The sequence below is a fragment of the Delphinus delphis genome, chromosome 2 (genome assembly GCF_949987515.2).
Source record: "Delphinus delphis chromosome 2, mDelDel1.2, whole genome shotgun sequence".
NCBI lineage: Eukaryota > Metazoa > Chordata > Mammalia > Artiodactyla > Delphinidae > Delphinus > Delphinus delphis.
Genome location: NC_082684.1, coordinates 29,204,649 through 29,231,125, shown reverse-complemented (window position 1 = coordinate 29,231,125; position 26,477 = coordinate 29,204,649). Strand labels below are relative to the sequence as shown.

General features: G+C 38.9%; 1 protein-coding gene across 1 annotated transcript in view; it reads left to right on the top strand.

Moving 5' to 3' along the window:
• The first annotated feature begins 10,385 nt into the window (after nt 1-10,385).
• Nucleotides 10,386-26,477, top strand: part of DNAL1 (dynein axonemal light chain 1) — a 42,181-nt gene continuing 26,089 nt past the window's right edge. Inside the window, exons 1-3 of the mRNA XM_060004241.1 lie at nt 10,386-10,421; nt 19,439-19,477; nt 23,142-23,251. Of these exons, the coding sequence (XP_059860224.1) occupies nt 10,419-10,421; nt 19,439-19,477; nt 23,142-23,251 (152 nt within the window). The 5' untranslated portion in view covers nt 10,386-10,418. The remainder of the gene's footprint in view (nt 10,422-19,438; nt 19,478-23,141; nt 23,252-26,477) is intronic.

Sequence of the window (26,477 nt, the reverse complement as noted above, 5' to 3'; positions counted from 1 at the left end):
TTTGATTTCCTCTTTGATTTCTTCAGTGATCACTTCGTTATTAAGTAACATACTGTTTAGCCTCCATGTGTTTGTGTTTTTTATGTTTTTCTTTCCCTGTAATTGATTTCTAACCTCATAGAGTTGTGGTCAGAAAAGATGTTTTATATGATTTCAATTTTCTTACTTAAATTTACTGAGGCTTGATTTGTGACCCAAGATGTGATCTATCCTGGAGAATGTTCCGTGTGCACTTGAGAAGAAAGTGTAATCTGTTTTTGGATGGAATGTCCTATAAATATCAATTAAAACTATCTGGTCTATTGTGTCATTTAAAGCTTGTGTTTCCTTATTGATTTTCTGTTTGGATGATCTGTCCATTGGTGTAAGTGAGGTGTTAAAGTCTCCCACTATGATTGTGTTACTGTCGATTTCCTCTTTTATAGCTGTTAGTAGTTGCCTTATGTATTGAGGTGCTCATGTGTTGGGTGCATATATATTTATAATTGTTATATCTTCTTCTTGGATTGATTCCTTGATCATTATGTAGTATCCTTCCTTGTCTCTTGTAACAGTCTTTAATTTAAAGTCTATTTTATCTGATATGAGTATTGCTACTCCAGCTTTCTTTTGATTTCCATTTGCGTAGAATATCTTTTTCCATCCCCTCACTTTCAGTCTGTATGTGTTCCTAGGTCTGAAGTGGGTCTCTTGTAGACAGTATATATATGGGTCTTGTTTTTGTATCCATTCAGCGAGCCTGCGTCTTTTGGTTGGAGCATATAATCCATTAAATGGATTAAATCCATTAAATGTTTAAGGTAATTATCGATATGTAGGTTCCTATGACTATTTTCTTAATTGTTTTGGGTTTGTTTTTGTAGGTCCGTTTCTTCTCTTGTGTTTCCCACTTAGAGAAGTTCCTTTAGCATTTGTTGTAGAGCTGGTTTGGTGGTGCTGAATTCTCTTAGCTTTTGCTTGTCTGTAAAGCTTTTGATTTCTCCATCGAATCTGAATGAGATCCTTGATGGGTAGAGTAATCTTGGTTGTAGGTTCTTCACTTTCATCACTTTAAATATGTCATGCCACTCCCTTCTGGCTTGTAGAGTTTCTGCTGAGAAATCAGCTGTTAACTTATGGGAGTTCCCTTGTATGTTATTTGTCATTTTTCCCTTGCTGCTTTCAATAATTTTTCTTTGTCTTTAATTTTTGCCATTTTGATTACTATGTGTCTTGGTGTGTTCCTCTTTGGGTTTATCCTGTATGGGACTCTCTGTACTTCCTGGACTTGGGTGGCTATTTCCTTTCCCATGTTAGGGAAGTTTTTGACTATAATCTCTTTAAATATTTTCATGGGTCCTTTCTCTTTCTCTTCTCCTTCTGGGACCCCTATAATGCGAATGTTGTTGCATTTAATGTTGTCCCAGAGGTCTCTTAGGCTGTCTTCATTTCTTTTCATTCTTTTTTCTTTATTCTGTTCCGCAACAGTGAATTCCATCATTCTGTCTTCCAGGTCACTTATCTGTTCTTCTGCCTCAGTTATTCTGCTATTGATTCCTTCTAGTGTATTTTTCTTTTCAGTTATTGTATTGTTCATCTCTGTTCGCTCTTTAATTCTTCTAGGTCTTTGTTAAACATTTCTTGCGTCTTCTCAATCTTTGCCTCCATTCTTTTTCTGAGGTCCTGTATCACCTTCACTGTCATTATTCTGAATTCTTTTTCTAGAAGGTTGCCTATCTCCACTTAGTTGTTTTTCTGGGGTTTTATCTGGTTCCTTCATCTGGTACATAGCCCTCTGCCTTTTCATCTTGTCCATCTTTCTGTGAATGTTGTTTTCCACAGGCTGCAGGCTTGTAGTCCTTCTTGCTTCTGCTCTGTGCCTTCTGGTGGATGAGGCTATTTAAGAGACTTGTGCAAGTTTCCTGATGGGAGCGACTGGTGATGGGTAGAGCTGGCTGTTGCTCTGGTGGGCAGAGCTCAGTAAAACTTTAATCCACTTGACTGTTGATGGGTGGGGCTGGGTTCCCCCCCTGTTGGTTGTTTGGCCTGAGGTGACCCAACACTGGAGCCTACCCTGGCTCTTTGGTGGGGCTAATGGCGGACTCTGGGAGGGCTCACGCCAAGGAGTACTTCCCAGAACTTCTGCTGCCAGTGTGCTTGTCCACAGGATGAGACACAGCCACCCCCTGCCTCTGCAGGAGACCCACCAACACTAGCAGGTAGGTCTGGTTCAGTCTACTATGGGGTCACTGCTCCTTCCCCTGGGTCCTGATGCACGTACTACTTTGTGTGTGCCCTCCAAGAGTGGAGTCTCTGTTTCCCCCAGTCCTGTCGAAGTCCTGTAATCAAATCCTGCTAGCCTTCAAAGGCTGATTCTCTAGGAATTCCCCCTCCCGTTGCCAGACCCCCAGGTTGGGAAGCCTGACATGAGGCTCAGAACCTTCACTCCAGTGGGTGGGCTTCTGTGGTATAAGTGTTCTCCAGTTTGTGAGTCACCCACCCAGCAGTTACAGGATTTGATTTTATTGTGATTGCCCCCCTCCTACCGTCTCATTGTGACTTCTCCTTTGTCTTTGGATGTGGGGTATCTTTTTTGGTGAGTTCCAGTGTCTTCCTGTCGATGATTGTTCAGCAGTTAGTTGTGATTCCGGTGCTCTCACAAGAGGGAGTGAGAGCGTGTCCTTCTACTCTGCCATCTTGAACCAATCCCACATGAGTGTCTTAATTCCTTTATTTTGTCTTCTAGACATCAGGTGGGACATTCATTCCCCTAAGTGGTGGCCGGGATTTAAATTTGATCTGCTTGCATACCTCTCTTCTGCCAGCTGCCCATCCTAACTCCTAGTGCTGCAGAATCTATTCCTTGAGAGCATATACTTTGCAAATTTGCTCTTACTAATCCTAAAATTGCTGTACAGTTTCTAGCATTACATGCTTGCTTGCCTACCTCTGCTAGGCAGAGCTTTGTGTTAACTTTTCTTGTTATCAATTCTTGTTAAAAAATGGCGAGAGTAGTGGATACGAACCTTATCTGTCATTGGTATCTGTCCAAGCCCCAAAGTGACTGAAGGCACACTATATATTGCTCACTCTTTTACACTGCCTTCATGTTAAGATAAAGATGACCTTTTTGTTGTTATCTGACATATTCTAATAACTTGGAGACCTCCACCATGATGAGAAAACTGTTGTGTTGCTCATTTCATAGATCAAAGAACAGCTTCTGTATAATATAAATGAGGAAACCAAGGACCAAAGTGTTTTAACCAAATCACACAGCTAGGTGATACTGAAATCAGGGTGCAGTCAACTCTTTGAGGTCTAACTCTGACCTTTATAAACACAGGCTGAATGAGTGAATCAATGAGTGAAATAATTGGGTTTTTAAAAGCCCAGTCTGACTTATCCCCTACTCCCACCCTCAGGATCCTCAGGAACAGCTAACTAATCTTTTATTTATTTTATTTCTTTTCTTTTTTTAGTATTTTGGCTGCGCCCTGCAGCTTGCGGGATCTCAGTTCCCTAACCAGGGATCAAACCCAGGCCACGACAGTGACAGCACTGAATCCTAACCACTTAGGCCACCGGAGAACTCTCTAAGAATCTTTTAAATGAGAGATTTAACATTTTCGTGGCTGCGGTTTGAGGACGAGTAGGTAAGATTTTTTTGAAGTAGCCTATAAGATCCTAGCAAATTTTCATACTGGGGATTAAATTAATGAATTGAAACAAAATAAACAAAATTCTGAGTTATTTTAATGTGATAAGCAGGTGAGTATTTTGAAGCCTATGGTTGGAAAACTCTATTGCCAGAATGATTTGAGGATCTGTACGTTGTGTCTTTTTCATGGTTTGCTTTAGGCTTTCTGGAACTAATCTTGAATCTAGAAATGCTTGAGATTTATCTAATTTTAAAAAAAGCAGGTCAAGATATGCTGAGATATCTAAATGTTAAGAAAACCACCTTATAAAGATCACTACCTTAATATGTACACCCTAGATTACATTTTGGTAGCTAGATGTGCCTAACGTCTTTCTAGATTTGAGAACTTAGAAATGGCCTCTGGCACAGGAATTTTAGGCCTTTTAGCTTGGTTTCTATCCTCATGTTCTTGCCATTTCTTCTGTACTTATATAGATTTATCTAGCACTTTTAATTGGAATAACACAGAGGTATATATCAGAAAAATACTAGGAGGCAATTGGCTGGGAAATTCCTCTCTTGGAGTGGTGAATGAATAACATAATCTCCAGTAGGGTTTTTTTTTAATTAATTAATTAATTTATTTTTGGCTGTGTTGGGCTTTCGTTGCTGCGTGCAGGCTTTTCTCTAGTTGTGGCGAGCGGGAGCTACTCTTCGTTGCGGTGCTCGGGCTTCTCATTGCGGTGGCTTCACTTGTTGAGGAGCACGGGCTCTAGGCACGCGGGCTTCAGTAGTTGTGGCTCGTGGGCTCTAGAGCACAGGCTCAGTAGTTGTGGTGCATGGGCTTAGTTGCTCCACAGCATGTGGGATCTTCCCGGACCAGGGCTCGAACCTGTGTCCCCTGCATTGGCAGGCAGATTCTCAACCACTGCACCACCAGGGAAGCCCCAGTAGGGGTGTTAAGAGAGAAATAACAGACCAATGTTAGGGGGGCTATTAGTTTGACATTTTACTACCTTTCCACACATACTGTTCACTTTATATTACACCTTTGTTAGACCTTTAAAATAGTTTAAACCTTGTTTAATTACAGATTTTGGTCACTCTGTTTCTTGTTTGCTGAGAAGTCAAAGGGCCTTTTAAAGCTGGATTTTTTAAAATGAGGTATTATATTTTCATAACTCAAAGTCTGCAGAACTATTTACTTAGATTTACCAGGACTGACACTTCAAACCAAAACACTTTCCATTTCTTTGGTGCTAATTTTCATGATTTTTTCCATTTCCCAGTGATTTTCTCATGGCAGGGGGAGATATAAAACCATTTGTACACTTACAGCTTCAAAATAGTCTATTTATCTATTTCAACCACAACAATAATCCTATTTCAACCAAAACAGATGTTTTCTTTTCCAAGCAGATAGGCAAATATTTAAAAAAGAAAAGAATACATCATACAACTAGACTCTGACTTAGAAAATGTTAGCTGGGTATCATAGTTCATTAAATGTTCTGTCATCTAATCCAAGATTAATCCCCTTTCCTGGTTTACAGGAGATGGTTCTTTTCCTGGTTTGATTGACATGGCTGGTGATGGAGGGTTAAATGAATCTTAAGCGAGTCTCCTGGCTTGTCAAGGATTTGCCGTGTTTTGGTTATGAAGCTCTACCTCCAATCATGAAAGATTTAAATTTAGATTACTTTGAGGAGGCAGCTACATTTGTGCAAAGTCACCCAAAGGTGAGTGGAATGGTGGAGAGAAATGTGTTTAAAATGAACTCATTAGGCAAATCAAAACCATCTCACACCTGTCTGAATGGCTGTCATCAAAAAGATAAGAAACAATAAGTGTTGTCGAGAATGTGGAGAAAAGGGAACCCTCATGCTCTTTTGGCGGGAATGTAAATTGGTACAGCCACTATAGAAAACAGTATATAGGTTCCTTAAAAAACTGAAATAGAACTACCATAGATCCAGCAACTTCACTTCTATATATTTTTCTGAAGAAAATAAAAACACTAATTTGAAAAAATATATGGACAACTAAGTTCATTGCAACACTGTTTACAATAGACAAGATGCGGAAGTGATGTAACTGCCCATCAATAGATGAATGGATAAAGAAGATGTGGTATAAATATACAGTGGAATATTAACTATAAAAAAGAATGAAATTGAGGGACTTCCCTGGTGGTCCAGTGGTTAAGACTCCATGCTCCCAATGCAGGAAGCCCAGGTTTGATCCCTGGTCAGGGACCTCGATCCTGCATACCGTAACTAAGGGTCCACGTGCCGCAGCTAAAAGATCCCACATGCCACAACTAAAGATTCCACAGGCCACAACAAAGATCCCGCACGTGGCAAAGATCCCACCTGATGCAACTAAGACCTGGCGCAGTCAAATAAATAAATAAATTTTTTTTAAAAAAAAATGAAATTACCATTTTTAACGACATGGATGGACCTAGAGGGTATTATGCTAAATGAAATAAATCAGAGAAAGACAAATACTGTGTGATTTCACTTATACATGGAATCTAAAAAACAAAACAAATGAACAAACATAACAAAACAGAAACACAGTCATAGATACAGAGAACAAATAGGTGGTTGCCAAAAGGAAGAGGTGTTGGGGTAGGAGAGAAATAGGTGAGGAAGATTAAAAGGTAAAAACTTCCAGTTGCAAAATAGATGAGTTACAGTTGAGGAATGTACCGTGTGGGGAATATAGTCAATAATTACATCTTTGTATGATGACAGAGCGTAACTAGATTTATCATGATGATCATTTTGAAATGTATGGAAATATTGAATCAGTATGATGTGTAACAGGAACTAACATAGTGTTGTAGGTAAAATATACTTCAAAAACAAACTCATAGAAAAAGAGGTCAGATTTTTGGTTACCAGAGGCAGGGAGTGGGGTGGAAGAGAATTGGATGAAGGTGGTCAATAGGTACAAACTTGCAGTTGTAAGATAAGTAAGTACTAGGGATGTAATGTACAACATGATAAATATAATGAACACTGCTGAATGTTATATATGAAAGTTGTTAAGAGAGTAAATCCTAAGAGTTTTCATTACAGGAAAAAAATTTTTTTGTTTAATTTTGTATCTATATGAGATGATAGATGTTCACTAAACTTATTGTGATAATCATTTCATGATTATGCTGTAAACCTTAAACTTATACAGTGCTGTATGTCAATTATATCTCACTAAAACCAGAAGAAAAAAAAAAGACAGAAACAGGCTCATAGATACAGAGAACAAACTGGTAGTTGCCAGAGGGGAGAGAGGACAGGTGAAATGAGGGAAGCAGATTAAAAGGTACAAACTTTCAGTTATAAAATAAACAAGTCATGCGGATGTAATGTACAGCATAGGGAAAGTAGTCAATAATATCGTAATAACTCTGTATGGTGATCATTTCATAATATATAAAAATATCAAATCACTGTGTTATATACCCGAAGCTAATATTATATTTCACTTATAATTCAATTTAAACATTCTTAATAAAATAAACTCATTAGGGTTCTGTTTTATATACAGTAGTGTGTATATGTTAATCCCATGCTCCTAATTTATCCCTCTCCCCCTTTCCCCTTTGGTGAACATAAGTTTGTTTTCTACATCTGTGAGTCTATTTGTTTTGTAAATAAGTTCATATGTATCCTTTTTTAGAATTGACATATGTGATATTATATATTTGTCTTTGACTTACTTCATTTAGTATGATAAATAATCTCTACATCCATCCATGTTGCTGAAAATGGCACTATTTCATTCTTTTTATGGCTGAGTAATATTCCATTGTATGTATGTATCACATCTTTATCCATTCTCCTGTCAATGGACATTTACGTTGCTTCCATGTCTTGGCTATTGTAAATAGTGCTGCTATGAACATTGGGGTGCATGTATCTTTTTGATTTAGAGCTTTTGTCTTTTCCAGATATATGCCCAGGAGTGGGATTGCAAGACCATATAGTAACTCTATTTTTGGTTTCTTTAGGAACCTCCATACTGTTCTCCATAGTGGCTGCACCAATTTACATCCCCACCAACAGTAGAGGAGGGGTCCCTTTTCTCCAGAGATTTTCTGAATTTGGGGAAATGGTTTCAATAAGATTTTTAACCTTTCTCTTAACTTTCTTTTACCCAGGGCTGCAACAAGAGCAAGTGGACCCAAAGCTGTATTCTCTGGTGAATAGCTTTTTGAATCTACTTTGTCATTTTGCAGGATTTAAAAAAACAAAGGAAGGATCCCAGTTACATAATTCATTTTTCTTGTGTGACTTTTTTTTTTTTTTTTTCAGTAGCAGGGCCTCTCACTGTTGGGGCCTCTCACTGTTGTGGCCTCTCCTGCTGCGGAGCACAGGCTCCGGATGCACAGGCTCCAGATGCACAGGCTCAGAGGCCATGGCTCACGGGCCCAGCCGCTCAGCGGCATGCGGGATCTTCCCGGACCGGGGCACGAACCCGTATGCCCTGCATCGGCAGGCGGACTCTCAACCACTGCGCCACCAAGGAAGCCCTGGGTGACTGTTTTTAACCTTTGAGTATCTGAAACTCAAAATGTACTTGATGGGAAATGTATCAAGATATTGTGAGTTCATTTGCAGAGACAAGCAGATTTCTGTTTATATAGTGGTAAATAGTTTATATGGTGTTAAATAAAACATATTTATGGTCACAGTTTACCGCTGCAATGACAAAAAGGAAGCAGAAGTAATGTTCTGAGCAAGCATGAAGATAAAATTGATTCATTAATGATATTTCATTATTAATACCAACTCCTTATGGTATAATCCATAGTTTTGAGTAGAAGGACTACTCTGCTGGGTTATGAGATATGTTTAAGGAGTAGATGCCCATTACAGTCACATCAACAAAACTGGTAGAGACTGTGGCAGGTGAAGAAGAATCCTAGTTTGCAGAACTGTGGAGATGTGGAGATCTGAAAAAAAATGAAAAAAACCTACAAGAACAGAAGTTTGATATGTTATGAATATACATTTTTTTCTTCAGTAAAAATTTTACTTTTTCCTATTTTTAGGAATTGATTAAATTACCTTTTTCAAAGTGAAATTTATTTCTTATTTCAAAATTTAAAACAGCCTCATTATAGAACAATCAGAAAACAGACAAGCAAAATGAACCTTGTATTAGTCGGCTCAGGTTGCAAGTAATAAAATACCATAGACTGGGTGCTTAACAGAAGTTTGTTTTCTCACAGTTCTGGAGGCTGGAAATCCAAGATCAAGGAGCAGACAGGGTTGATTTTTGGTGAGGCCTCTGTTCTTGGCTTGCAGATGACCACTTTCTCACTGTGTCCTCACATGGCCTTTCCTTTCTGCACACCAGTCCTGGTGTCTGTTCCTATAGGACTCCAGTCCCATTGGGTTAGAGCCCCACTCTTATGGCCTCATTTAACCTTAATTGCCTCCTTGAAGGCCCTGTCTCCAAACACAGTCACACTGGGGCTTAGGGCTTCAACATATGAATTTTGAGGGGACACAATTCAGTCCATAACAAACATTAAAACCTCCTAATATCTTTTTTATTTTAAATTGCATGTAACTTTTATATATTTATTTATTTTTTATAAATTTGTTTATTTATTTCTGGCTGTGTTGGGTCTTGGTTGCTGCATGCGAGCTCTCTCTAGTTGCAGCGAGTGGGGGCTACTCTTTGTTGCGGTGCGTGGGATTCGTATTGTGGTGGCTTCTCGTTTCAGAGCACGGGCTCTAGGCACATGGGCTCAGTAGTTGTGGCTTGCGGGCTCTAGAGCTCAGGCTCAGTAGTTGTGGCTCATGGGCTTAGTTGTTCCGCAGCATGTGGGATCTTCCCAGACCAGGGCTTGAACCTGTGTCCCCTGCATTGGCAGGAGGATTCCTAACCACTGCACCACCAGGGAACCCCCTCATAATATCCTTAATAATACCAATTCTCTGTTGTTGACATTTGGGTTTTCTTTTCGCTGTTAAAACTTTGAACATATATCTCTGTGCATATGCCTGATTATTTCTTCAGGATGAAGTCCTAGAAGTGGAACTGCTGGGTCACAGAGGTGCAAAAGTTTTTAAAGCTTTAAAATTGCCAACAGCCTGCGGAAAGGCTGTATCAATTACAAACAGCAGTGTATGTATGCGTCCCCACTTCTCCATACCCCTAGCAACTCTGGACATTTTTAGTTTTTGGCTAATTTGATAGTTGGGGGTATAAAGACACCTCGGTTATGTAAAACCAGCATTTCATGCTTCAGCCGCCTCAGGCTGCCTGAAGGGGTTGGGAGAAGCTAACTGAAGAAATGCAGCCGTGTCTGGGTATCCTCAGTCGGACAACTAGGTAAATTACAGCAGGGAGTCAAGAGAACGGGAAGGGCAATCTGCAAAGGAAGGGAATTTTTAAAGTTCCTTTATGGGGTGTGGCAGTTGTTACAGGGAGGTTTCAAAGTTTTAAACTTTAAGCCGGTACGTCACTCCAGATTAGCTGAAATTACTTTCACAAGGGAAAAAGACATCTCCCAACCACTCCACGAGGTTATGCTCTCGACCCCTCCGTGCCACCAGTTGCTGCGCTTGCAGTTCCTGGGTAGCTAGCAACCGCGGAGCGGGAGGACCCCGGCGTACACCGCGCGGTCCCACAATGCCCTGCTTGCGCCACACTGAGGGCGGAGAGAAAAAACCACTGCCGGGGTAGGGATCCAAGGAGAGCTCCAAGAGGTGCGCATGCGCACTGATCCCGGCGGGCCCTAGCAACCAGAGCAGTGACAGTAGCAACCGCCGGAATGGTGAGTACCCTCCAGGCCTCGTAGCCAAAGCTGAGAGAAGATTGGAAGTGGAAAAGGGTAACTGGAGGGTTGAGGATGGCGGAGGTCCTCAAACAGCGGAAGGGAGCCGGTAGCGGATGCTGGCTCGGTAGATTCTGAGGCCTAAGGCGAAAGAGAAGCCCTGGCACCGGGTGGTGTGGGGCTGATTGGAGGTTGGGTTAATCTCTGCCAGAGACTCTGGCAGAGAAAAGGGAGGGCAAAGAGCAGAGGGCAAAAAGCAAAGAGCGGAGTAGAGTGGGAAAGGTGATGGAAGGGGGAGTGTGAACAAGGATATCTTTTTACATGGGAGTAATCCGCCCCCCCGCCCCGGCGAGATAGAGGGTGGGGTTGGTTACGAGAGGAATGTGTATAACACTGATTGCCGCAGTATTTGTAACCTGTGATACGCCCAGGTTGCCCTCTGAATGACTGTCAGTTCAGTTATTAGTAACATTGTAACATTATAAAACCCTCTCTAACACAGCATATTAGGGTAGTGTTTCTCAAATTTCAGTATGCATGAGTATGATTTTGGCCTAAGTTGGAGTGCAGATTATGAATGTTTAATTAATTGGGGGGGATTCAGGAATGTGCATTTCAAATGATTCTAAAATTGGAGGGCTCCCACAACACTTTGAGAAATACTGCTATCTTAGACTTGAAATCTGTCGGCGGGCTATCTAATCAAAGCTCTTTATGAAGTAATGGTTTTACCTAGTGATGCTCCTCAACTCCTACGTAAAGTGAGCACTCTCTTGCTTACATACTTGGTAGATCCAACTAGTAGTTGAAAAAGGGATGTTGTTGGTTAGTTACAGACCCAGCCAAAGCTATTTAGCAAAGTATGTGATTGTCCTGCCTGATGGAAATTTTTTTTTGATGTTGGGGGTAGGAGTTTATTAATTTATTTATTATTAGTTTTGCTGTGTTGGGTCTTCATTTCTGTGCGAGGGCTTTCTCTAGTTGTGGCAAGCGGGGGCCACTCTTCATCGCAGTGCGCGGGCGTCTCACTATCGCAGCCTCTCTTGTTGCGGAGCACAGGCTCCAGACACGCAGGCTCAGTAGTTGTGGCTAATGGGCCTAGTTGCTCCGCGGCATGTGGGATCCTCCCAGACCAGGGCTCGAACCCGTGTCCCCTGCATTAGCAGGCAGATTCTCAACCACTGCGCCACCAGGGAAGCCCCTGATGGAAATATTTATAAAGAATAAGTTTAACTAGTTTTCTTCTTTTTGTGATTCCATTGCTATATAGCTGGGCAGAAATTGAGTCCAAGAAATTGAAATGATGAGGAAATCATGCCTGACCTCAACCACGAGATTAAATGCTACTCTTTTTTTTAAAAAAGTAAATTTATTTGTTTTATGTCTTTTCTCTAGTTGTGGGGAGCGGGAGCTTTCTCTTCCTTACGGTGTGCAGGCTTCTCATTGCGGTGGCTTCTCTTGTTGTGAAACACAGGCTCTAGGCACGTGGGCTTCAGTAGTTGTGGCTCGCCGGCTCTAGAGTGCAGACTCAGTAGTTGTGGCTTGCGGGCTCTAGAGTGCAGGCTCAGTAGTTGTGGCGCATGGGCTTAGTTGCTCCGCGGCATGTGGGATCTTCCCGGACCAGGGCTCAAACCCATGTCCCCTGCATTGGCAGGCAGCTTCTGTGCCACCAGGGAAGTCCCTAAATCCTACTCTTTTAAACGCAGTTTTCCCCTCTGCCTTCCTTCCTTTATTCCACAGGCATTTAGCTGAAAACCAAGGAAAGTAAAAAATTCTTGAACCTAAATTTATATTTAGGTGAAGAAATGACTAGCCCTAAATAATTCTGAAAGTATGAAACATGAGAATTATTGAAAATCTTCAAATAGAGAATCAGAACTAGTAATTAGATGAAGCTAGCTGAGGCTGCAAACTCGTAGTTCTGGGGCCCTCTAGAAATACAGTCCCACATAGTTTTTTTTTTCTTTTTTGGCTGTGTTGGGTCTTCGTTTCTGTGCAAGGGCTTTCTCTAGTTGCGGCAAGCGGGGGCCACTCTTCATCGCGGTGCGCGGGCCTCTCACTATCGTGACCTCTCTTGTTGCGGAGCACAGGCTCCAGACACACAGGCTCAGTAGTTGTGGCTCACAGGCCTAGTTGCTCCGCAGCATGTGGGATCTTCCCAGACCAGGGCTCGAACCCGTGTCCCCTGCATTGGCAGGCAGGTTCTCAACCACTGCACCTCCAGGGAAGCCCCCACACATAGTTTTTTAACTTAAAAAATTAGCTTACAGTGTCTTAAAAATGATCATATTTTACATCAAAACGCAGATTTCTGGCTTCTCTGAAAAATCAGAAATACCATATTTCACTATCAGACACATCTTTTTTCATATTTTTGTACTACTGAAATATGATGGTGTGATGTAATTGGCAGCATCTTGTCTTTCTTAATGGTACATAAAATAAGGGTGTTACTTTCAATTAACAGAGTTTTCATGTTTGGAGAAATGTGATATTAGCATAACTCTTGTCCCAAGTCCACCTGCCAACAGTTTTCTAGAACCAAGTAGAGGTTATCCTCTTTACATGGCCAGCTTTACACATTAATGATGTCTATTGGTCCTTTAGGCATTTCAGGTTTTGACTCCCGCTATCTGTAGGGGAACTAGTGACCTTATGAACCAATTTATAGACAACTAGATTGCTTCCAACTTGTAAGTGTTCTTATAGGTGTCTTTTTTTGGACCCATGCAAGGATTTCTCTGGGAAGTATACCCAGGAATGACACTGCGAGGTCCTAGAGTCTATGCATACTTAATTTCTCTAGGCACTGTCAGATTGGTTTCCAGAATGGCTATACTAGTTCTTTCTTACTTCAGTAATGCATGAGAGTTCTATTTCTCTACATTCTCACTAACTTTCCAACTTTTGCCAATTTGAGGATGTATTTTAGTATCTTATTGTTTTACTCTGCATTTCTCTGATTTTCATTGAGTTCAAATACCTCACTATTAGTCATCTGGCTTTCAGTTTCTGTGAATTTTCTGTTTACATTTTTTACCAACTTTTGCCTCTTTTGGTTGTTTGGTTTTGAATTTTAGGAGTTCCTTGTATATTCTAGATAGTAGTCCTTTGTTGTTTTTACATTGAAAATATCATCTCTTAATTTTTCTAACTTGTCAACAGAGTTCTTCATTTGCTATACTCTATCTGTTCTAGTATTTGTTAGTTTATTCTATTGTGTTTTCTACACAGATGATCATCTGCACATAGTGTTTTATTTCCTCCTTTGATCATTCCAATTTGTACTTCTTTTTATTGTAATATTGATAAAGATCTGTTGTACTATGTTAAACAGTAGCAGTGATAGTAGATAGGCATCCTTGATGTGTTTGGGATCTTAGAGAGAATATTTTTTCTTTTTTATTGAAGTATAGTTGATTTACAATGTTGTGTTTTCTGGTGTACAGCAAAGTGATTCAGTTATACATATTTAAATATATATATTCTTTTCCATTATAGCTTATTAGAAAATATTGAATATAGTTCCCTGTGCTCTACAGTAGGTCCTTGTTGTTTATCTGTTTTATATGTAGTAGTATGTATATGTTACTCCCAAATTCCTAATTTATTCCTCCTTCCACCTTTCCCCTTTGGTAACCATAAGTTTGTTTTCTATGTCTGTGAGTCTGCCTCTGTTTTGTAAATAAGTTCATTTGTATCATTTTTTTAGATTCTACATATAAGTGATATCATATGATATTTGTCTTTCTCTCTCTGGCTTACTTCACTTATTATGATAATCTCTAGGTCCATCCATGTTGCTGCAAATGGCACTATTTCTTGTTTATGGCTGAGTAGTATTCCATTGTATATATGTACCACATCTTCTTTATCCATTCATCTGTCATTGGGCATTTAGGTTGCTTCCATGTTTTGGCTATTGTAAATAGTGCTGCAATGAACATTGGGGTGCATGTATCTTTTCAAATTATGTTTTTTTCTGGATTTATGCCCAGGAGTGGGATTGCTGCATCATATGGTAACTCTATTTTTAGTTTTTTAAGGAACTTCCATACTGTTTTCCATACTGGCTGCACCAATTTACATTCTCACCAACAGTGTAGGAGGGTTCTCTTTTCTCCACACCCTCTCCAGGATTTATTATTTGTAGACTTAAAAAAATTTTTTTTATTGGAGTATAGTTGATTTACAATGTTGTGTTAGTTTCAGATGTACAGCAAAGTGAATCAGTGTAGACTTTTTTTTCTTTTTTGGTCGCCACACTTGGCATGCGGGATCTTCCCTGACCAGGGATCGAACCTGCCTCTTGCACTGGGAGTGTGGAGTCTTAACCACTGGACTTTCAGGGAAGTCCCAATGTAGACTTTTTAGTGATGGCCATTCTGACCAGGGTGAGGTGATACCTCATTGTAGTTTTGATTTGCATTTTTCTAATAATTAATGATGTTGAGCATCTTTCATCTGTCTATAGGCCATCTGCATGTCTTCTTTGGAGAAATGTCTGTTTAGGTCTTCTGCCCATTTTTTTTTTTTTTTTTGCGGTACGTGGGCCTCTCACTGTTGTGGTCTCTCCCGTTGCAGAGCACAGGCTCCGGACATGCAGGCTCAGTGGCCATGGCTCACGGGCTTAGCCGCTCCGCGGCATGTGGGATCTTCCCAGACCAGGGCACGAACCCGTGTCCCCTGCATCAGCAGGCGGACTCTCAACCACTGTGCCACCAGGGAAGCCCCTGCCCATTATTTGATTGTGTTGTTTGGGTTTTTTTGTTTGTTTGTTTTGTTTTGTTTTGTTTGTTACTGTGTTGTATGAGCTATTTGTGTATTTTGGAAGTTAGCCCTTGTCAGTCACATCGTTTACAAATATTTTCTCCCAGCCCATAGATTGTCTTTTCATTTTATTTATGGTTTCCTTTGCTGTGCAAAGCTTTTAAGTTTGATTAGGTTCCTTTTGTTTATTTTTGCTTTCATTTCTATTGCCTTGGGAGACTGACCTAAGAAAACATTGCTATAATTCATGTCAGAGAATGTTTTGCCTATGTTCTCTTCTAGGAGTTTGAGAATGCTTTTCATGTTACATTCCCAGTTTGGCCCACGTTGACCACGTTTTTTAAAATAAACCCTCCATACACATATACACACATCCTGATACTCTTTACCAAGCTCAGCTTTTTCTTTTTCCTTAGTAATTGTCACCTTCTAATATACTATATGATTTATATCTATTTATTTATTATATTATTTACCATCTGTCTCCTGCCAGTAGATGTAAATTCCATGAAGGCAGGGATCTTTGTTTTGTTCACTGATATATCCTCAGCAAGTGAAAGAACGTTTGGTACATAGGAGGTAATCAATAAATATTTGCTGAAATGAATGAATTGCTCCCTTAACTGTGGTGTTTGTTGAAGCTTTTTAAATTTTTTAAATTAATTTATTTTATTTATTTATTTTTGGCTGCATTGGGTCTTCATTGCTGCGCGTGGGCTTTCTCTAGTTGCAGTGAGCAGGGGCTACTCTTCGTTGAGGTGCGCAGGCTTCTCATTGCGGTGGCTTCTCTTGTTGTGGAGCACAGGCTCTAAGCACGCAGGCTTCAGTAGTTGTGGCTCATGGGCTCAGTAGTTGTGGCTCGCAGGCTCTAGAGCGCAGGTTCGGTAGTTGTGGCACATGGGCTTAGTTGCTCTGCGGCATGTAGGATCTTCCCGGACCAGGGTTCAAACCCATGTCCCCTGCATTGGCAGGCGGACTCCCAACCACCGCACCACCAGGGAAGCCCCTGTTGAAGCTTTTTGATGTGTAGCTTTTATCAAGTAAGAAATTTCACTTTAACCCTTAGTTGAGAGCTTTTAATATCAGCTGTAGAACTTTATCAACTGCTCTTTCTGCACTTACTGAAATAAATGTGATTTTCCCCCTTTAATCCATTAATAAATGATTTATATTTATAGACTTTTCTGTTGTTAAACAATCCTTATGATCCTGGCATAAGCCATTTTTGATCATGATCATTATACACCATTGGCTTTGGAGATCTAATGTTGTATCTAGGATTTTCAAATCTGTTTTGAAAAGTAAAGAGGGCTCCTTATCTGGTTATGGCATCAAGGTTATTCTGGCCTCGTAAAATAAGTTGGAAACTTTCCCTCTTTTTTCTGATTTCTGAAACACCTTGTATAACAAGGAATATCTGTTCCCTGAAAGCTTGGTAGAACTTGTAATTTATCTAGGCTTGGGGTATTAGGGGAGGAAGGTGAGGGTAAATCTCTGATTATCTTTTTTTTTTTTTTTTTTTGCGGTATGCAGGCCTCTCACTGTTGTGGCCTCTCCCGTTGCGGAGCACAGGCTCCGGACACGCAGGCTCAGTGGCCATGGCTCACGGGCCCAGCCGCTCCGCGGCATGTGGGATCTTCCCGGACCGGGGCACAAACCCATGTCCCCTGCATTGGCAGGAGGACTCTCAACCACTGCGCCACCAGGGAAGCCCTGATTATCTTTTTAGTGTTTTAAATAGTAATTAGTCTATTCAAATTTTCTGATTCTTCTTGTGAGTTTTGGCACTTTTGTTTTTTCTAGAAATGCATACTTTGTCTAGGTTTTCAAACTTATTACCATATATTTGCTTATAATATTTTATTCTTAAAATCTCTGTGATGGGAATTCCTTGGTGGCACAGGGGTTAAGAATCCGCCTGCCAATGCAGGGGACCCAGGTTTGAGCCCTGGTCTGAGAAGATCCCACATGCTGCGAAGCAACTAAGCCTGTGCGCCACAACTACTGAGCCTGTGCTCTAGAGCCCGCGAGCCACAACTATTGAGCCCACATGCCACAACTACTGAAGCCCGCATGCCTAGAGCCCATGCTTCACAACAAGAGAAGCCACCACAATGAGAAGCCCGCACACTGCAATGATGTGTAGCCCCCGCTCGCCACAACTAGAGAAAACCCGCGTGCAGCAATGAAGACCCAATGCAGTCAAAAATAAATAAATAAATAAAATCTCTGTGATATCTGTGTTACTTCCCCTTATTTATTCTATATTTTAAATTTGTATATCTCTCTTTTTAGCTCAGTTGAGCTTGCCCGAGACTTCAGAACCCACTTTTAGTTTTGTTAATCTTTTTTCCTCTCATTCTGTTTTTCATCGATTTCTTCCTTTGTATCTCCTTCTGCCTTCATGATGTACCTTTTCAAACATTTTGAATGCTTAACTTATTTGTTTTCCATCTCTTGTTCTCTCTTATATTTTTAAAATTTATTTTATTCAAGTACAGTTGATTTACAATGTTGTGTTTACTTCTGCCATACAGCAAAGTGATTCAGTTATATATATATGTGTGTATATATATATACATATATATGTATATACATTCTTTTTCATATTCTTTTCCATTATGGGTTATCACAGGGTATTGAATATAGTTCCCTGTTCTTATTTTTATTTTATTTTATTTATTTATTTTTGGCTGCGTTGGGTCTTCATTGCTGTGTGCAGGCTTTCTCTAGTTGCGGCGAGTAGGGGCTACTCTTTGTTGTGCTGCACAGACTTCTTATTGCGGTGGCTTCTCTTGTTGCGGAGCATGGGCTCTAGGCACGTAGGCTTCAGTAGTTGTGGCCCGCGGGCTCTAGAGCACAGGCTCAGTAGTTGTGGAGCATGGGCTCAGTTGCTCCCCAGCATGTGGGATCTTCCTGGACCAGGGCTCGAACTCGTGTCCCCTGCATTGGCACGTGGATTCTTAACCACTGCGCCACCAGGGAAGTCCCTCTCATTTTTAAATTAATGTATTTGAAGCATAAGTTTGCTTTTAATTGTTATATTCCTCAAATATTGACATTCTTTGTCTTTAATTTTATTATTTTACTTAAATTTATAATTTTATTTTTAACTCAAGTGTTATTTATCAGTGTATCTTTATTTCATAGACATAATTCCTTTTGTTATTGTTTAGGGCTCTCTCTTTTTTTTAATGAGCTCCAGCAATGAGTCAAAGAATGTCTTCCTTTTCTTACCTTTAAAATTTTTAATATCATATAAATTGAATCTAAGATACTATTGATTATAAGGTGCGACATTATTTTTAGTTCTACTAAGAAAGAAAAATAAGAAGTTAGAATTAAACTATGACATAATTTCCTATCATTTAGAATTTTTATTTTGTACTTATTGACAGTTATTTTTAAATGTATTTAGGCATATAGATTTTTATCATATGTTATCCTTTGATAAACATAAAAATGCATATAGTATGTATATTAAATAAGAAGGTTAATTTTTAAAACTTAATTAATTAATTTATTTTTGGCTGCGTTGGGTCTTCGTTGCTGTGTGTGGGCTTTCTAGTTGCGGCGAGCAGGGACTACTCTTTATTGCGGTACGCGGGCTTCTCATTGCAGTGGCCTCCCTTGTTGTGGAGCACGGGCTCTAGGTGCGTGGGCTTCAGTAGTTGTGGCTCGCAGGTTTTAGAGCGCAGGCTCAGTAGTTGTGGCACACAGGCTTAGTTGCTCCGCGGCATGTGGGATCTTCCCGGACCAGGGCTCAAACCCGTTTCCCTTGCATTGGCAGGCGGATTCTTAACCACTGCACTACTAAGGAAGTCCAAGATGGTTAGTATTTTTCTAAAACTTCATCAGTGCTACCTGGCTGCAGCAATTATAAATTGTTCCTGGTTGTAAGATGTATCCAAATTTCAAAGATATTAAAATATAAAAGAAGATATAAATCTTAGAATCAATGAAATAAGATATATTTTAATATCAGTGTTGAAAGTTATATGTTTTTTGTAAACCAAGTGGGAGTGAAGTATCTGACATTACATCACGATTTCCTTAATTTCTCTGAGAGATATTTAAATGAGTATTTCTGATTTCAGGAAATTAAAACACTCTCTTTGCATATAAAGTCTCAAAAAAAGAAGTTAATCTTTTTAACGGTAGATGCCAGGGCTAATAATTATTGCATGAAAATTGAGTCAACAAATCACACCAATAAAGACAGCTTTGTTTTTTCTTCTCTTTTTAAGGCAAAAGCAACAACAATCAAAGAAGCCCTAGCCAGATGGGTGAGTTCATAAGTTTTTACTTCTTCTAGAAACTACATAAAGAGAATTTTTTGATAATTATTTAAATATGACCATTCAATACAAGGGATCTTTGTGGTATTGGAACTGTTTAGCTATCTTGATGGTGTTAGTGGATACATGAGCCTACACAGGTGATAAAATTGTATAGAACTTAATACACACATGCAAACACATTCACATTCGTATGTACAAGTGAGTACAAATAAAATTGGAAAAATCTGATTAAAATCAGTGGATTGCATCAATATCAATATCCTGGTTGTGATATTATACTATAGTTTTGAAAAATGTTACCATTGGGGGAAACTGGGCAAAGTGTATAAGGGATCTCTCTGTATTATTTTTTATAACTGCACATGAATTTTCAAGTGTCTCAATAAAAATTTCAATTAAAAAAATCTGACCGGGCTTCCCTGGTGGCGCAATGGTTGAGAGTCCGCCTGCCGATGCAGGGGACACGGGTTCATGCCCCGGTTCGGGAAGATCCCACATGCCGCGGAGCGGCTGGGCCCGTGAGCCATGGCCGCTGAGCCTGCGCGTCTGGAGCCTGTGCTCCGCAACAGGAGAGGCCACAACAGTGAGAGGCCCGCGTACCGCAAAAAAAAAAAAAAAAAAAAAAAATTAAAAGTAGATCTACCATGTGATCCAGCAGTCCCACTTCTGCATATATATCTGAAGGAAATGAGATCACTATCTCAAAGAGATACCTGTATCCCCATGTTCATTGCAGCATTATTCACAATAGCCAAGACATGAAAACAACCTAAATGCCCATCAGTGGATGAATGGATGAAGAAAATGTATATTTGTATACAATGGAATATTATTCAGCCATAAAAAGAAGGAAATCCTGCCATTTGCGACATGGAAGGACCTTGAGTGCGTTATGCTAAATGACATAAGTCAGGTAGCTAAAGACAAATACTGTATGATCTCACTTACATGTGGAATCTAAAAAAGCTGAACTCATAGAAACAGATTAGAATGGTGATGGCCAGAGTTGAGTGGAGGAAATGGGGAGAAGTTGCTCAAAGGGTATAAACTTCCAGTTATAAGATCAATAAGTTCTGGGGATCTAATGTACAGCATATTTAATAATACTGTATTATGTACTTGAAAGTTGCTAAGAGAGTAGATTTTTTTAAAAAATAAATTTATTTTTGGCTGAGTCAGGTCTTTGTTGCTGCACGCCAGCTTTTTCTAGTTGCAGCCAGCGGGGGCTACTCTTCATTGTGGTGCGCTGGTTTCTCATTGCGGTGGCTTCTCTTGCTGTGGAGCATGGGCTCTAGCCGCGTGGGCTTCAGTAGTTGTGGCTTGTAGGCTCTAGAGCACAGGTTAAGTAGTTGTGGCGCACGGGCTTAGTTGCTTAGTTGCTCCACGACATGTGGGATCTTCCCGGACCAGGGCTCGGACCCATGTCCCCTGCATTGACAGGCAGATTCTTAACCACTGTGTCACCAGAGAAGTCTGGAGGGTAGATCGTAAATGTTCTCAGCACACAAAAAAATTATTATATGAGGTGCTGGATGTGTTAACTAACCTTTTTCTGGTAATCATTTTGCAATGTATATATGTATCAAAGCATCACATGGTATACCTTAAACATAAACAGTGTTATATGTCAGTTATATCTCAATAAATCTGTAAAAAATAGTGATCATTTTGTAATGTATAGAAATATTGAATCACTATGTTGTACACTGGGAATTAACATAGTATTATAGGTCAATTATATTTCAACAAACAAACAAGTTCATAGAAAAAGGCATCAGATTTGTGGTAACCAGAGCCAAGGAGTAGGGGTAGGGGGAATTGGATGAAGATGGTCAATAGGTACAGGCTTCCAGTTACAAGGTAAATAAGTACTAGGGATGTAATGTACAACATGATTAATATAATTAACACTGCTGTATGTTATATATGAAAGTTCAGAGAGTAAATCCTGAGTTCTCATCACAAGGAAAAATTTTTTTCTTTTTCTTTTATTTTGTATCTGTATGAGATGATGGATGTTCACTAAACTTATTGTGGTAATCATTTCATGATTTTGTAAGTCAAATTGTTATGCTGTATATATTAAACTTATTCAGTGCTATATATCATTATATCTGGAAAAAATACATAATACATACACAAAATACATTTTTAAAAGCATATAGTAATATTAGAGAGGAAACTGCATTGTAAAAAATGCATTAAATATAAACAAATATTTTGAATATAACATTCTATAAAGTTTGAACAGTTGTATTTCAGCATTATAGATAGAATTTCCATAGAGTATAGAGATGGCTCCTCAATTGCTATGCCCAGTGATAACATATTTGACTATGTTATCAGTTGTTTTTTTGTATAATAATGTATCTTTTGCTTTTGTAGCTGGGCTTTAAATAAAAACTCTTTCAAGAAACTTGGTGTCTAGGGAAAATAGACAAAAGGGTAGGATAATGAAATATTTGAATTTTTGTTTTAGTGCTTATAAACTTCTTTGTACTCTAATTACATTAAAAAAATTTTTTCTGCTTAGTGAAAGATCTGTTTTGTTTAATAAAAAAGTGTGGAGTAGGCTTAGTATTAGATTTGATTTCCTTCAATCAGATTTTAGGATTTTATTTTATTTATTTATAATAACAAGTGGTTGGTTTTTTGGTTTGGTTTGTAGGTTCTATTTCTAGATTACATTATGGCCATAAATCTTTGACTTTAAGATTATTTGAAGACATTATGCTCATTCTTGCACTCATTAACCCAACATTTATTAAGGATCTACTTGGTGTCAGTCTCTCATCTCCTAACCTATAAATACATGGCACAAAAAAAATACTGAGTGAATGTGTATTAGATCTCTTTCAACTGATTATATATTTTCTGTTATTGATGTGTTGTGATTTGATTTTTTAAATACAAGCTTCTTTTGTGTCTAATATCAGGTTATAGAAAATATAGGAAAGCAAGAAAATGGTCCCTGAGCTGTAGGATCTTCTTGTTTTGTTGGAGAGAGAGAGCTAACTCTAAGTATTGAGGTACTTAGAAACTATTATTAGGCAGCATATACTGGTAATTAAAATTTAAACTGCATACTTAGTACTGAAATTAAACTCTAGGGTAGAATTTAGTAGTAAATTATTGTAGAGCAAATAAATTTGACCTCAGCTCTGTCATAAAGAGAAAATCTTCCCAAATTCTTGGTATTTGGTGGTTCTAGCTCTGACTAAATTGTATGTAGGAACAGAAAGATGAGATGACAGAAAGAGTTGATCTTATAGGTCTGAATCTGATACTTAGGAAAAGTTTGTTTAGGGACAAGGAATTCTTCTCAGGAAAATGTTTTTGTTGTTGTGTTTTGTTTATTAATTGATAGGCTCTAAAAGGATTTTTTAAATTACGGAAATAAAAGTTATTTTCTTTCCTCCTCTTTTCCATTTGGTTGAGACCTAACAGTGAATTATCTGAATCAGCCATGTATAAGGCTAGTTATCAAGTTCAGTAAGTAAATGTTGTCAATAAGTAAACTGTCAGGAATGTACAGAATTATTGAATTTTAATAATTGTTTTGAAATAAACACTGAAAAGCCTTGAGAAATTTTGGCCTTTTTTAGTTCCACATTTGGATTATTTTCTTCCAAATTAATTTTTAACATAGGAAGAGAAAACCAGTCAGAAACCATCCGAAGCCAGAGAGATAAAGCTGTATGCCCAGATTCCCCCTATAGAGAAGATGGATGCGTCCTTGTCCATGCTTGTTAATTGCGAGTAAGTTCTCTTGTCTTTTTTCGTCCTTTCTAGTATTGCTGTTAAGTTTCACTTCCTTTTCTAAATACACAAACTAGAAAAATATATTTATTTTTTCCCTTCCTTCCTTCCTTCCTTCCTTCCTTCCTTCCTTCCTTCCTTCCTTCTTTCCTCCCTCCCTCCCTCCCTCCCTTCTTTCTTTCTTTTTCTGATTCTCACTTTGGCAAAGCCAAACATAAAAGATTATTGGTTTCTAGGATTATTAATAGAGTAATCCTGAATAATCCTGTACTGTATTTTTTTTTTTTTTTTTTTTTTTTTGCGGTACTCGGGCCTCTCACTGTTGTGGCCCCTCCCGTTGCAGAGCACAGGCTCCGGACGCGCAGGCTCAGCGGCCATGGCTCACGGGCCCAGCTGCTCCGCAGCCTGTGGGATCCTCCCAGACCAGGGCACGAACCAGTGTCCCCTGCATCGGCAGGCAGACTCTCAACCACTGCGCCACCAGGGAAGCCCCTGTATTTTTTTACAGTATAATTTTTACAATATGCCTGGAGAATAGAAATTTCCTTGTCTCTTAGGAGAAGCTAAATAACACAATTAAACTTTCTCTGTCATAAAATCTAGTACTTCCTCTTGTAAGATTATCCACCAAAGTCAATACTGTACTTACTCAGAGGCATAGAGATACTGCTTTAAAAAATACTTTTCAAACTATGAAAATACATTGTAAAGCACCTAGAAGGGCTTCCCTGGTGGCACAGTGGTTAAGAATCTGCCTGCCAATGCAGGGGACACAGATTTGATCCCTGGTCTGGGAAGATCCCACATGCTGCGGAGCAACTAAGCCCGTGCGCCACAACTACTGAGCCTGTGCTCTAGAACCCACGAGCCACAACTACTGAGCCCACGTGCCACAACTACTGAAGCCCACGTGCCTAGAGCCTGTGCTCCGCAACAAGAGAAGCCACTGCAATGAGAAGCCCGCACAGCGCAATGAAGAGTAGCCCCCACTCACCACAACTAGAGAAAGTCCGCGCACAGCAACGAAGACCCAACGCAGCCAAAAAAAAAAAAAAAAAAAAGAGCCCTCTTTAAAAGTCATGAGGGACACAAAATAATTAAAAAAAAACCACTAGAAAATATTAAAAGCACAAAGAAAGGGAAATAATATCAACCAAAATTGCACACCTTTTGAGAACCAGTGTTAGCATTTTGTTTTTTATTTTATTTTATTATTTTTTTAACTTTTTGGCTGCACCGCAGGGCATGTGGGATCTTAGTTCCCCGACCAGGGATCAGGGATCTCACTGCCCCCTGCAATGGAAGCGCAGAGTCTTAGCCATTGGACTGCCAGGGAAGTCTCAGCATTTTGATATAGAGCCTTCTAATTTTTTTTTCCTAATTGGGATCAAGTTACATTTATTTGTAACCCTATTTATCCAAGCTTTAAGTATCAGATCTATATTTATTCCTTTTAACTTATTTTCTAAATACACACTTTTTAGCAGGGTTCTGTGGCTAATTTGAGGCAATTATATACCATGACACCTTGTAACCGTGCTCTCAGGCTGCAGTGTCTTGTCAGGGGTGTAGAATGTTACAGAATCACTTGGGGTTTTTTCTGATTTCTTCATCCTGTGTTTTTCTAACTGTGGTCCCCTGACTACCTATATAAGAATCTCCTTGTCCCACTCCAAATTTATAGAAACAGAATCTACTGATGAAACTAGGTATCTGTATTTATAATAAGCAATCTGAATGACTCTTAGATGCATATTTGTGAACTCATGCATTAGACTAATATCTGTCTTTGGAATTAAAGGGAAAAGCAAACGTATTTAGTTATTGTATGCAACTTCTCCTTTGTGATGAGAACACAATGTATTACATAAAAACCCACCTTAGATGTGTTTTTGGCTTCAAAAATCATGATTTCAAAGAGAATTATTCCAAAGTCGTCAAATATCTTTTTATCATAAAGCCATTTCAAAGGCAAGCATTTGAGAAGGTTCTGTACCCCATACCAAAGTACCTTGGAAACTGCTTAGAAAGAGTCACCCTGTTCATATTTTTGCTGACACTCTTTAAGCAGGTTGCCTAAACAACAATTAAAGAAACATTCCCCAACTGTAGTCCCAGATTTTCCAGTCCATTTTTCACTTTAACTGGTTGTTCTTGAGAATGGGGAATGACTAGAAAATACACAGATTTGACCAGTAATTTACAGTGTATAGTAATTGCTTTTAGTGTTTCAAGCAAAAAAAAAAGAAGAATTCCTCTTCAGGTCAAATCAGAAGGATAAGATCATATGTTCTAGAGTCAGTTTTTTGGCATCTTAAATTTGCCTGTGCTACTTTCTGGTTGTATAATATCAGGCAAATTGCTTAACATCTTTGTGCCTCAGTTTCCTCATTTGTAAAATTTGGATAATAATACTTATTTCATAGGATTGTTCTGATGGTTAAAATAGTTAATACATGTAAAATACTTAGAAGAATACTAGGCACACATAAAGCGTTCAATAAAATTAGCCTTTGTTATATTCTTTGCATGATATTTACTAAGACATTAAACATTTTTGTCAAGAAAGAAAGATTAATAACGTGTAATTATGCTCCCTTTAAAAATTTGTTTTTATACAATTAAAGTATGTATAGGAAAAAAATCTAGAAAAATATATACGAACTATTAAAAGTCATTATCTCTGGGGGAATGTGTGGGGTGGTTAGGATTACATAACTTTTTGTTATACACATATCATGGACATTTTCCCAAGTTGGTATGTATAGCCCAGTATTGTTTGCTTTAGAGGCAGATAGTATTTCATTATCTGTATTCCTCAGCTGATGGGTATTTATAAATTTTTTCCCACTTTTTTGCTATTACAATAATACAGTAAATAATCTAATTCATATATTTTTTGGCATTTGTATTAGTATTTCAATAGGACATATTCCTAGAAATGAATTACTGGGTCAAAGAATACATGCATTTAAAAATTTAATAGATAACACCAAATTACCCTCAAAAAGGTTTCTTTGATTTTATACAATAGTGTATATTAACTTTTGTAATCAGGGAAAAAGTATGAAGATTTCAAAATGAAGGAATACATGTCATGTCTGAGAGGGAAAAAAGGATTCAGTGTAAAAGGAAATGTGACTTAAATATCATCTTCTGTGGACACTTGAAGAATAATTTCTGATATACCATTAACATTTTTTTCTTATTAATTCAAGTGTTCCTT